Source organism: Anarrhichthys ocellatus, unplaced genomic scaffold (assembly GCF_004355925.1).
Source record: "Anarrhichthys ocellatus isolate YVR2014 unplaced genomic scaffold, GSC_Weel_1.0 scaffold3, whole genome shotgun sequence".
In the NCBI taxonomy this organism is placed as follows: Eukaryota; Metazoa; Chordata; class Actinopteri; order Perciformes; family Anarhichadidae; genus Anarrhichthys; species Anarrhichthys ocellatus.
In genome coordinates, this window is record NW_022280033.1 from 5,065,297 (window position 1) to 5,079,705 (window position 14,409).

The 14,409-nt window shown below is 40.0% G+C and overlaps 1 protein-coding gene across 1 annotated transcript; it reads left to right on the plus strand.

Annotated features, from left to right (window-relative positions):
* Nucleotides 1-552: 552 nt before the first annotated feature.
* perp (p53 apoptosis effector related to pmp22) lies at nucleotides 553-8,927 on the plus strand. The gene is made up of 3 exons (XM_031841180.1): nucleotides 553-972; nucleotides 4,901-5,041; nucleotides 7,079-8,927. Exons 1-3 carry the CDS (start codon nucleotides 768-770, stop codon nucleotides 7,288-7,290), a joined length of 558 nt encoding a protein of 185 aa, XP_031697040.1. The 5' UTR covers nucleotides 553-767; the 3' UTR covers nucleotides 7,291-8,927.
* Nucleotides 8,928-14,409: the final 5,482 nt, after the last annotated feature.

The window sequence follows — 14,409 nt, forward strand, 5'->3', positions numbered from 1 at the left end:
AATTCGGAGCTTACACTAAGCCACAAGCTAACTTACTTTCTAAAACTTTTTAAAATAGTTTCTCATCAGTGTTAATGTATTCCAATTTGTTAAGCCACAGAAGGAACAAATAGCCCTGTTGGTATTAAACCTCGACAAGAAAAAGTCAATATCTCAGATTCATGTGGTGACAAATATATTTAAGTCTTGGAGAACTGGAGAAATACAATAATTCTGTATCTTTCTTTCTCTGTAACTTATAACTACAGGTTTCCTTGTTAGAGTGCGCTGGGCTGTCATCTTGTGGTCACTTTATTTACTGCATTTACTCACCTACTTTCTCACTTCTCTTCTTCTCTACCTTTCCTCTCACACCCCGCCCACTCACTGCCCAGTCCATAGCTACCTGTTCAAATCCCCAACCTACGAAAATCACCAAGTTTAAAAACATTACAAATCGTTGCTTGGAGTCCGGAATCAGGTTAATCAGGCGCCTCAACAGTTATCTTTTGTGGAGGGTGTAAAATGACACAGTGAATGGGGCTGGGCCTGATTCAGCTCCTACATCCAGACAAGCCCAGCCCTTCAGGTCCCGAAACTACATGACACACTCGGGTGGGGCTTTTTTAATCTCGTATGCTGTCCACACCACACCTATTGACAAGACATTCTCTTTGCGCAAAGACGCACGGGACACTATATAATCCGACGGACCACACCGCGCTCGCTCCACACAGCTCGTCCTCCTCTTTCTTTCAACCCCGCTCCACACACTACGATCGTCGGTCATGTTTCGCTGCGGGATCGCCTACCCCCGGTGCAAGTGGATCGTGCCCTTGCTGCTGCTCTTCGCCATTATTTTTGACATTATCGCCATCGCGGCTACATCGGGATGGGTCGAGGATGAGGAAGGCAATTCCCACTACACCAGTATGTGGGAGGAGTGCCGAGGCAGGAATGGCATTTGGGACTGCAAGTCGCTCATGGAGCATCGTAAGTGTCTGTTTACACTCCATTACACCCTATCCAGGTCCTCCTAAACAGTAAGACTATGAGCGTTAGCACAGCCGGTGGAATGATCTGGTGATGTGTATGGTTCGCAGGGGTGTAAAATTCAACATTCACTTCTTGTAACTTGAAGGACTCGACCTCTGAATACAATCCAAAACTCCCGGCGGAGGAGGACTGAGGCCTACAACACTTTCAGTCAGTCAGGCGGACTGAACTTTGGTCTTCACTATGATTCACTCGCTTTTTTTTTTTTTTTAATCATTCCCAGCTTGAGCAAATACAGGCGGCATGATGGAGGTTTCATGGAGGTGCTGTAAATTATGCCCAGCAGCTTTTTTGTTCAAGTTCACTTAGAATTTCACATGCCGCTTCATAAAGTTTATTTGTGTAGCCCCGGTATCACATAAAGTGTCTAAGGCCCTCAACATCAATGGTTCCAAGATAGAAAACTAAAAGAAAACTTTTAAAGAATCAAAGAGAGGCCCCTCCTCCTATTGTGGGGTGGGAAAATACAGCTATAGAAAATGATTTAATTACACACCTGTCTGTACCTGTCAAAATACTTTCAATAATGAAGTCTAAAAGTCCTCCAATGGAACAGATCCTATGGCGGCTCTGAAACCGGTTGCTTCCCCTAAAAACAAACCACTGCCAGGAAATACGGCACGTTTTCTTCTTTAATCTGATTTTAATATACACAGTGAAGCAATGTGAGCTGCAGACCAATGTCATTTCAGATTGATATTGATAACACAGACCAGAATTCAGGAAGTCTTCCCGTCGCTGTGTTCATGCTTTACTTTATACAACTATTGTTTCTAAAGGCAAGAAAGCGGAACATGTTTGCTACGACAGCTGCTTGTGCTACACCTGGCTGACACCAATAGTATACCATCACAGCTCTATTTTTACTAGAACAACTACTTCTAATAATACCACTAACAATAAAACATCCCAGATGTCTGCTCTTCTCAAGAATCCCTTACGAAAACAGAGTTGAGTTCTAAAATAATTTCATTCTAAAAAACAAACGCAGAGTGTTCGGTATCGGTTTGCTGGTTCAGCAAGTTTTTGAACCACAACCTCACAACGCCTCTGGCTGAGTTGGATTATTTGAAATAGTTTGTGACCTACTCTCCTGATAAAAGCGGGTAAGAAGGAGCTTTAAGGATGTGTGTCTGTCAGACGTGTTCTCACAAATATGGATATTTATAGACAAAGTGTTAATGAGATTTTCCTCCAGTGCAGACGTCCAACCAAAGACGCATGAAGTCACTGACACACACACACACACACTCTGAAAGTGTGTTGAACAATAACTGTGAACAAAGCAGACTTGTGTCCTCTCACTCGCTCTCCTCAGGTTGTATTTGTGTTATTCCACAATCCCACGCTGAACAACAAAGACTGCACTGTTGCTTTTATCAGACTCTGTGGAAGTCGGCTAGAGAAGCTAAACGGCACGTAGCTCCATATGGAGACATGGCCGACGGTACGAATGCTTCCATCAGAGCTCTCATGAGCTGCATTCATCAACATGTTAGTGGTTTCTTTTGATGGCTGCTATAAACATTGTTTAAAGTCATTACTGTAACCCGAGTGCTAACCTGTCGACCTCAAGCCCATCAATTATTAAATAAATTATCCGACATGGTGCAATGTGGGGCTGCAATGATTAGTTCATTAATTGATAACCAAAAGAACATTTTGATAATCTATGGATTTGTTTTGAGACAAAAACGGCAAAGATTCGATGGTTCTGAAATGTGAGAAATTTCTGCTTTTTAAAATGAATTTTCTGTGTTTTTGGACTGTTGGTCGGACAGCTCTTTTGACTCTTTGAGTTTATAGCTGTTTCTTAACTGATTTAAGATGAATAGAGAAAGTGGTCATTAATGTCCTCTATATGTTTACAAAGCAACATTACAGCAGTAATTGTTGGTTAAAATCCTCGTTCCTGTGAAGTGACTTGACTTATCTAGATGTAAATTCCAAACCCCACAACTTTTCCTGTTTTTGTCTTATAGTGTGCATGTGTTCCTGTGTGTTTGTTAATATTTACACAATGGTTTGACGAGAACTTGTGGGTATGGAGGGGGGGGGGGGTCAAGTCCAGACCTTCACTTTCTTCACGCCATCTTGGCAGTTATGAGTGGGAACTAGAGATGTTAAAACACAAATGTTTTTAATTAATTCCCGTAATGTAAGAAGTATTTTTTTCATTTATTTTCTGGTCTCATTTGAAGTTTCAGATCGAGTAGTTTGAACTGAACTGTCTGCTGCTGCTGCTCTCAGCAGGACTGAAGGGGTTAAAACAGCTGCCAGAGAAGCTCTGGCTGGATCTCAGATACATTTTTGCTGCGAGGTTCCTCTGAGCATTCTTGAGTTACAGTTCTGGTCTAAATACTTGTGGGGATATGTTGGGGAACTGAAAACTGAGGAATCAAAACATGACCGTGCAGTCGATGGAGTGAATATTGGCATCGGCCCAAGCACGCGTATGTTATGTGGAAGCTGCAGCTTTTCCTGTGAACTACAGGAGTAAACATGTTTTGGCACGAGCGCGTCATTGGCAAAAAACATGAGACGTAGATAATTACTTGTTAAAAGTAGTCATTTCTGAAGGGAAGGGCGATATACGTAGTATATACCCATCAACCAATATTCCAAAGAAATGCCAGTTTGACAGCTTTATAGCAACATTTGATTTGCATATGATTTTTGCATAAATGCAATGAAACACATTGATTTGAATTATGGATTAGCTGAAAACAGACATTCCAGTCTGTGTATTTTATCCATTTACAGCTTTTCAATTGGATTTCCTGAAAATGTACCATATCCCGCAATTGATGATTCAATATAAAATTACAAGGGTGCAACTAACTATTATTTTCTTTGCCAATTGATCTGCCAGTTATTTTCTTTTTAGTGTTTTGTTGGTTTCTAACACACAGATTCATAAAGTAACTGTGTGATATGACAGCTGTCAGTAGCTTTTACTTCCTGCCGCTTCATCTGCGAGAAATGAAACCGGTCGAACTAGTCTGGTGTGTGTCGGTTTGTGCAGGATGAGAGTACATCAGGCTGAGGCAGGTAGGGACTGGCCTAAACACACGCAGGTGTGAATAATTCAGGGTGTTGGCCGATCCAGTAACAGCGTATTGGGTGTCACTGCATGTTAAAAATGCACAAAGTGGGCTTGGCTGCAGTCTTACTAAATTAAAAAATGTCAGGATTATCTGCATTAGTGTTAGTTTATTTGAATAATAGACTGTTTGTATGATGATATTTGATCTGCATGTGTAAATCTTAATGCATAGACAGGTTTATATTTCAAACCTGTTCAGAAGACTTGTGAAAGAAGAATGAGAGGTTTCCGAACACAGATTATATTTTACACAGTAAAAGCTTCTTTTTATTCAGCATTCGACTTCCACTGAAACAGGTTTTATCTCGCCTCATAGGGTTAGTACAAAGTGTGCGGTATAATTTAAACTGTTATAAGCGCTTCATGCGCTTTTCGGCCCAAAGATCTGCGCCCACGCTTGATGGGAGTTGTCTGTGACTGTACCGGAACGACAAGTTCCTTGTAATTAAAGATTTCAGCAGAACGTCGTGGAGTGACAAAGCTAGGGAAAGTGTTGTTCAGGGTGTGGCGGCGGTGGTGTGTGTAGCAAGTAGACAGGTTGCCTCCTTTGCTCTCCATATCAGCCTGAACCTCCCTAACCTTGTGTGACGTGCCATCATGAGTTCATGCTGTGGGGGGGGGGCAAGAGAGATGAAGATTCCTAAAATTCTGTAAAATATAATAATACAAATAATGTCCCGACTTTTAACGTTTTTTTACCAGTATTTCCGTTTGCTAACATGTAACTAACCAGTGTGCTTGTTTGTGTTGTTGCCTCAGCTTGGGCCCAGGCAGTGGCTGCTCTGATGATCATTGGCCTCCTCATCCTCATCCTCGCCTTCATCGTCTCCTGTGTGGCTCTGTGCGGCTCGCTCAACGTCACCCTTCTGCCTCTCGTTGGAGTCTTGTTGATCATTGTTGGTAAGATACTCACGCATGCAAACGTTATACATTTCAGCAACTATTACTACTTAGACATTTGGAAATTAGTTTGAGATGTTTGAAGTAGATTCCGAAGGAGTTGGCGGTAACAACGAATAACTACAATCACCGTGTTTCAGTTGTCTCAAAGCCTATACGTGCACGAATGCCTTTATAAAGTTCTGCTGTAGCTTGATATGCCACTTAATTCTTTACTGATATGCCAAAACACCACCTTACTTTGAAGAATATATAGAACATGTTTTTGTCTAAAGACGCCTTTTTACATTGAAGAGAAGAAGCCAAAGTTCTCAAATGTCAAATGTTGTTTAAAAACAAGCAGCCATACAAGAAGTTTGCCTAAATAAAATGGTCTAAAATCGACATAATTAAGATTTGAATCAGTAAATATGTTTTAAAGAATCAGTAAATTGAGAATTTTAGGATTTTTGAAATTAAAATGTATTTAACAAGACCATGAGGTAGGTCGTTTTATGTCATGTTTAATGCTGACAAAATTCCATTAAATTTGACAAATGAACACTAAAAGTCATTGAAAGGTTGTTAAGAAATCAGGGACAGACTGAGAGGGAGTATGAGACTTCAAGGCGAGGCAGAGAGACAAAGGCTAAGAGAATGTGTAAGAACAAAGGAGTGAAAGAGGAAGCCGGAAAAAGTAAAATTCAAGCTTTAGGAAGGATATTTTAAGTGGAAGTGATTAAGGGAGGAAAACCAGACCTCAATCCCAAAGAGAAGGGGTGAACACGGTGATGTGTGAAGGTTTGACGTAGCAACAAAAGGTGTCGAGGAAACAGAAAGTGAGTTCGACGTTTTGCTGCAGAAAGAGGGAAGGGCAAAGTTTTGGTGTGACCAGGGGAACAGCTGGTTTAGCTGTTGATGTGACTGACTCACCCCACAGAGAGTCTGAGGAGGAGAATGTGACAGAGCGACACATAGACACACACACACACACAATGATGCATACAGCTTTCACTGACGGGTGAAACAGCCAGTCATAATTCACAGGAACTGTGACGTTTGTTTTTAAATGTGTCGAAGGGAGTTGAACGTAGTTTGGCACTTGGCCCCAACAGGTCGCACAAAATGACTCTTCAAGTTAGTCTGAGAAGAAAAAGAAAGATAAAGAATAATTGGATTATAAATACAGTATCCCTCTGTAGGGTTTAAAGTCACCTGGAGACCGTTTAAATCACTTTTTAAAAACCCACTTTTTTTTTTTAATCGCATCTTTATGATTTTATTTGCGTTTTATAACATTTTAGTTTATTTTCCTCCATGTTTTTATGAGTTCATTTTTTTCCCTCTGTACATTTCATTCTCTGTGTTTTAAATGTTTTGTGTTTTGATTGAAAATCACTTTGTGAAATTGTTCTGGAAAAGAAATCTAAATAGATAAAATGTAGTATTATATTTATGAAGTGATGGTTAGAAAAGTTGGTGAGTTGCATTGTTATACACAAAAAAAGTGTTCTAGGAGGTAAAAGGGTGATTTTAATAGTAAAATATGATTTTTACTCAGTACTTCACTTCTGTTTGGCTCCAATCCCTCAAATTGAAAGTGTCAAAACCCATGAATGCTACAGAATATTTCAAAATTCACTAGGCTCCTTTAACTCCTCTGTCAGGTCTCTAGTATCATACTCCTGACCTCGCAGAGGCAAAAGAGTACATGAAGCTCTTCAGAAATTGTCAGGATGTTTCAGATTTAACAAAAATTTAAAAAAAAGAAATCTGATGAATAAAACAGTTTGTGTTGGGATAAAGTATCACACCTGATACTTTACACCCTTTCTCAAGATTAACTGCTTGGAAATTGTTCGAGGCGACTATCAGGGCCTAGCCTGCTGTTACTGACTCACCTCGTTGTCACAGATATCATTATGTGGATGTAACTTTGACACTCTCATGTGAAGGTATTTTCCACACCCTGCTGTTAGTGTCGGTGTATATTCGTCCAAACGGCTGCATGGCTGATTTATAAAAGGTCACCTCTCTCTCTCTCTTGTCACTCTGCAGTGGTTCTCCAGATCATCGCTCTCATCATCTACCCCGTCAAATTCAACGAGCAGCTCTTCGAGGGCCACTATTACTACACCTGGGCCTACGGCTTCGGCTGGGGAGCCACCATCCTCTGCATCGGCTGCGCCATCCTCTTCTGCTGCCTGCCACGCTACGAGGATGAGCTGACCGGCCTGGCCAAGACCAAATACCTCTATTCCTCTGCTTAAAGACTAAACCTGCACACATTTCCACTTTCCACTCTGAGCTGGATCTGCACCGGACAATGAACGTTTTTACACTGTACCATTTCACCAGAGATCCACGTTGGCTCAGTTCAGTTCAGTTAGATTTGGTTCGGCAGTGGAAAACCCCTCGAGGTCAAAAGCCTGGGGTGATTCTTACTGGAAGTGGACTGTAATTGGATGTCGCATCTGCTTTAGTGTACATTTTAGATGAAGTCTTCATCGTAGTTTTTTTTTTTTTACCATTCTGCATTTGATTGAGACATCTTCCTCATTGTATCTGTACTTTTTACCAGTAATTCTCAATGCAAGATCACCCAAGTGCACTTAACCTAAGGGAATTAATGACGTGTAAAGCATAACTTTAGCCTGATTTATTTTTAGAACAACCTTGGTAGAAGAGAAGTTAACACTAAAGCTTGCACAGGATGGAAAAGGAATATTAATCATAATTTGGTTTTGTCCCATGTGTTATAATTAGTTTCTCTCAGTTCTTCAATGTGTATTTTTTTCTGTTTGTGCTTGAGGTAAGAAGGAAGCAAAGGCTTAGAGTCAGAAGCTGAATGTAATCTACACATATAGAAATGTAGTTTTAACAGTCGTGTTTGCACGCTTTTCTGCTGTCTCCAGAGTTTTATATTCTTACTTATTATCAAAGGGGTTTAACTGTGGGAGTTTGTTGTGCCGTCTTTGTGTCTGTTCTGAGCACTACTACTAATACACTTGATGAGTAGACGCAGCGTGTGGCAGTTCATTGACCTGGCTGCAGCTTTTCCATCTCTGTCACTCTAAACTGGAAGCAAATTCAAATGAATTTCCATTAAGCTTGATCATTTATCTCTCGTGGAAATTTAGAAAACGTGTCAAAATGTTGTCTTAAAGGGACCAATATAAACTCTGAATCTCCGTTTTCATGTCTTGTTGCCTCAAAGTAGAGAGTCCATTCAGAGAGAAGACTTTCCTTTAGAGATTAAAATAGTTTTTCAGTCACAGACGGATGACCAATCATGTATTTTATTAAAGCCCTCATAAGATTTGATAATGTTCTTTTGGCTTACTTCTGGTTTGATGAGGCCCTGAGACCAAGGTGTACAATCTGCTGACATGATGTGCATGAAGCCGGTGCCTTAGCTTCTTCGCTGGTGTGTTTTTGAATGTCATATCAAACTGATCAGTCTGGTTTTACTGACTCGCGTTTAATCATTGTCAACGGTTACATTTCTCTCCATGCCAAGACCAAATTAGTGCCCAGACCAAACTGTATTGTTTCTATTACATGAAAGATCCTTTGACTGTTGAGTGTAAAAAGAGACGTGATGATTGACCCTAGGTCAGCAAATTGCTGCATAAATAACTAACCCATTTGAATCAACTAGTTTTAACTGAGAATCGGTGAAGGTGAGGTCAAATAAGAAAAACAAACACGCTTTTATACTTACAGGCATGAATCTCTCTTAATGCCAGCTTTTTCAGACATTATTGTATGGGTATATAATGTACTATAGAGAATGTGTTATTAACATTCACCCACTTCTGGAAATCACCCAGCTGTTCTGCTGTAGTATGAATTGATTCTTTTTGGTAGTCTGTGTGTTTTTATGCAATAAAAAAAACTTATTTTACATCGCAGTGGCCATGTTTATGTTTGGAGGGAGGAAGAGAAAGGAAAAAGAGAAAGTGCATATATTGTACGATCTTTATCTTCACTTTAGTAGGCAATAAAGATCTGATTTCTCAAGGACCAATGTAAATATATATTGTATAAACACCAGAAATGTCCAGAAAATCCAGTTGCAACCTATATGTGCAAATGATGTTCCTCTGTCAGTGTTTGTACTCAGACTCTTATCGGGTTGTCAACACACACACACACGCGCAGGATGGTGGAGAAGTTGATAAACACACAGACACACCGATGTGAGTCATGAATTACGACATGCACACACACCCAGAGAGCCACACCCTGTGTGGGAATTAGATGTCGCTCAGCATGTCTTGACAGCTCTGGTTTCTCTGTGAACGAGTGTGGAGAGAGAAAACATGCTCAAGAGGTTGGGGGGGGGGGGGGGGCATGGGGGGGAGAAATGTAGTGTGAGGGAGTGGAGGACAGACAGTAAGAGAGTAAATGAAGGACTGGGAGGGAGGGAGAGTAACAAGTATAAATTCAAAGGAGGGGGAAAAACAGCAATAACAAGATAGACACTTAATTTGGGTAATGTTCTTTTCACCCCATTACATGTTCTTGTGTGTCTCATTTTACTTTAAGTCAGAAAATTGATGCTGTATTGTTCTCTTTAATGACTGACATGTTCAAGAATGTATTAACTACAGGTGTATAATATAATACATATGCCTCTACTACAGACTCTCCACAAACACTAAAAACACCATCAGCCTTTCTGGAAATATTTCACAAAACCTTCTCAAACATGAGAATTTACATTATATTTCACCACGTAACCTACAGGACTACAAAGATTGAACTTGGTATTACATTAATAGTCACTCAACAGCAGTGGTGGAAGAAGTAAAAGTACCAATACACCAATCCAAAAAGATTCCATTACAAGTAAAAGTCCTGATTTTCAAACCCCCTCCCCTGGGGATCAATAAAGTATTCTGATACATAATTAGAAGAAAATAAATCCATTTAAGAAGTTTTGAGGGTCACAAACCAAATATATTGGGAACAACTAGTTGAATCTTTAATGATAAATGTAGTTGAGTAGAAGTAAAAGTGGCACCATAGTACAAGTACATCAAAACTGTACTTCAGTTCAGTACGCAAGCAAATGTACTTAGTCACCTTCCACCGCTGCTTTCAGTCATTAGGGTCAGTATTGACTCGCCTATTGACAGTTTGCCACCAAAATGAATCACAGAGTGGCTCAAAATAATACGTCTAATTCACAATGTGTTGGCCACCTGGCCAAATGCATTTTTGAAAACATATCGTGGTACTGTGTCTCAGAGAGGTAGAGCTTTTCAAAATACAAGCTGTCAACGAGCAGAGCATGTCAATACTTCCATGCCCTCTTGTTGTGAAGAGAGAAAGACATCCCGGTCTTGTGTTTGTTTACCTTCCATTCATCTGTGTTGCTGTACAACGGCCAGTAGAGGTCAGGCTCGATCAGTAAATCAGCTTCTGTTGCATCTTCCACCTGTCCAACCCACATGCTTTTCCCTCTCCGGGTTTGCTTGAGCTTTTAGAGGTGTCTGTGGAGTTTACCCCGACACAAAATGATTTTAACTGGGGGTTGGTTTCGATCCGCCTCCGAGGTGCTTTCCACTGAGAAGAAGAGCCAGAAGAACATTGAGATGTTCTCCTCAGGGTTGTCCCCGCTGTTCTGCCACCTCATACCAGAACGGGGCCTCGAGGCTTTTGGGGCTCTGAGGGATCCATCTGGGTTCAGAAGTCACTCTTAGGGACTGGCCACACTGTCAGAACACAAGAGACTTTTGACTCTGGAGGACGAATATAGGTGCGTATTATAAAGCCTATAGATTAATGTAAAGTACCTTGATTACTAGTAGACCACCATGTAGATGGCGAACGTGTTTGTGACTATCACTGCACTGTACCCATTCCAGTTGGGTACGGTGCCTTTAAAAAAAACAAAAAAACGAGGGGGTTTGTGCTGTGCTGGTGACATAAGATACTGTTTAATAAATCAAATATATGAGGTAGAATATCAAAAGCTTGGACATATGTATGGTTACTTTGTCTTGAATTCAATACACAGCGGAGAGAGACATAGGAAAGACTGGGAAGCATGAAGACAAAGGTCCCATACTGGATTCAAGCACAGGTACATACAGTACGTATTTTAATACTGCACTTGTGCTGCACAAAGAAGTGCAGTAACCTGACGCAGAAATAAAAGTAATATGATCAGTCAAAGTCTCAGTGATTCACACTCCTCTTTTAACGTGTTTCTGAACAGCTTGCTTGTAACCTGCTTCTTCCTCAAATGGCATTAACGTAACTGACGAAGGGCCTCTTTCTGTGCTCTCTAAACATGAGATGTTGCATCAGCCAGACAAGGCCAGCAAAGCATAATGAGAAGATTGGATTTATACTTTTTTATGTTTTTATTTGAAGACAGGACCATATCGATAAAAGCAGAAGCAGACAAGTCATGACAGCCTTCTTCTACAATCACATGTTCAACCTTTAAGAAGGTGTTGTTGTGCTGTTAAAATTATGAAATGTGTGGTACATGTTAGTCGCACTGTGCTTTCAAAATGTAAGTGGTGGAGGAAGTATTCTGATCCTGTACTTTAGTGTAATGATAACACTGTAAAAATACTCTCTTAGTAGGAAAATGTAAAAAACAAAGTATGTAAGCATGTGGAATATGTATTTAAAGTATGAAAAATAAAAGTACTTTCTGCAGAAACATAGCCACTGTCATACTAATATATTGTGTGAATACATTATTATTGCTGATGTGTTAATGTGTGAGTGGAAATCACAATTCGTTTTACTTCTAGTGGCTGTCATTACAAAGTATGTGCTGTTGCTTGGAGTATGCATTCAGTTGGGGCATACTTCATCATGACCCTCTTGCTGTGCAGAGAATCATGGGTCAGAATAGCCAGAAAAGCATGCTGACTTGCATAAATGTAGGACATCCTGGTATTATTGGCATATTATTGAGTATTGGGACATACTAAATATTTTTCTCTTAATAGTATGGTAGTATGGGTAGTATTGGAAAGCACAGAACATTTTGTCTTCTCTTGTAGTAGAAGTATCAAGCGGCATGAAAGGGAAATAAAAGCACCTTTGATTTGAACATAAGTACAATAATTGAGTAAATTTAGTCCTCGCTTCCTTGTATGGTCTTTAGTTCTTAAGGCATTTAATGAGGAATAATTTCAATTGTAATAACTCTGAGTTCTTAAGAGATTCCATCACACTCAGAAACAATGGTTTTTTTCCTCTCAGCATGTGTTGTATCTGACCATCCCATGTACAGTAACGTAAGAGATTTTAAAGGATTGCTCATATTGAACCACCTGGTGATTTGGAACAACAAAGTGCGCCAATTACCTGTTCTGGGAGTTTCCATATGCTTTGATTTCATCGCTGCCACAACCAGCTCGTATTGACCATCCCAACCTGTGACCCAGGAGCCTGTAAAACGTTTGGAGAGCTGAATCATCCCCATTATTTTTACAACAGCCTCAGAGTGAGATCATTTCTCCAGTGTCCAACTATTAAAAACTGAGTCATGGGCATTTGTGCAATCTGTAAAGGCGACATTGTATCTGTTGATGTGTTAAATGTCAGCTCGTGGAGCGAGAGCAGTGTGCCCATTTTGAACTTTGACTGGCTAGTGGGCTCATTCCTCATGGATCCATGACGTCAGGTGATTGGTAGAGTTTCTGATCCCTGCACGAGCAGGTAGGAAAGGAGACAGGGGAAGAGGAAGGAAAATAGAAAGCGAGGAGTGAATCAGTGCAGTTGAATAACAACAGGTAGATGAGACAAAATGTTCTTTTGCAATAAATCTGGATATTTGTCTACAGTGAAAATGCAACACAAAGATTTACCTTTGATCTACTGCACAGTTAAAAGTCAAAAGGCTCCAGAGTCAAACATCTGGAAGTCAGATTTTTGGTAAATCTGCTTTGAATTACTGAGAATCTGGCTAGATTATACTTCTTTGATGGTAATATGAAATGTGATGCTACAGAATTTACTGCGGTCTGTCTGATAGTAACATTTTTAGCATTGAAACGACAAGATGGGTAATTGAATAATCTATGAGAATTATATAAATTTCATGACAGAAATTGTGATAACGAACAATTTTGTCATTCATCCATCAAAAGACCACAACTTTTTGTGTAACTGTACAGCTAAACAAATAACTATTTACTTGAAAAAATGATCAACAGATTATTATATATAGAACTGAAAATACTAATTTGTTGCGTCTCATGCCATCTAAATGTATCATTCCTCTCTGTCTCACCTCTCGTGCTTACGCATGCAACATCAGCAAGTCAAATAAGACTGCTTTTCTGTTGCAGCTTCTGTATTGGTAGACCACAGAACAGCAGTTGGTGTACTTGGCCCCCGCACTGATGGCTCACTGATAACACAACTCGATCACCACTATAACCCGGTGGTGCACAAAGCTATAGTTGTGATTTGACACAAGTAGAGTGATCTGACAGCCTGTCTGTCTGTGAAAGGCTGCATGTTGGGTGATCGATGCTGTAACTTTTTGCTAAATATGTGAAAGGAAAGTTGAGCTGTTGTTGTTTGGTGCAATAGATTATTTAAAAAAATGAACATTGTAGAGCCACATGTGAAGCAGAATTTACCAAAACCCAAGATTTTTTATTTGCACAATTTCATGCAGGTGCATTACCAATACAAACATGTTTTCTTGCTCATTGTATAATGATTTAAGAGCTACACTCTTTTTTTAAAATGGCATTTACGTCTGATGAATTTTCCTGGTTGGATGGCTGTCAAAATTTTACTTTACATATATATATTCTTGGCCGACAAATGTTTCAACTGTATTTTTTTGGTGTCTTATAAGTCCACGTGGGCTGGGCACTTAAATGTGCATGACAGAAGAAATAAGATAATTAACTTAATAACTAACTTTTGAATGAAAGAGAAACAGATTAACTAAACATTGCACCTATGCATCCAGAGAGATGAGACATCTGCCTCTGAATCCTTGAGCAAGAAATCAAACTATTTCATAGCACCAGGAGCTCTGTTTAACATAATTTCCAAACGGTGCAATAAGTGCACTCATCAATACATAAATATACAAATAAATACACACAGGCATACGTTCAATCAGCTGATCGAAGTCTACTTATGGTCCAGTGATGAGAGTTTCTTTCGTTTTCCTGACTGGTTTGAAGAGGCGGGTCTCGTTGCAGATTTATGGTCTATTTCTAAGGCTGTCTCATGAAATAGAAAATGACGCGACCTGTCTGTTTCCCTCAGTGACGCTCCTTTGTGCACAGTAGGTGGGATATGCTTTTCAGTATTGAGTCAGACAGAGATAGAGACCCCTGGCGGCGAAAATATGTAGCTACACCCAGGTCGTGTGTGTGTGTGAGAGA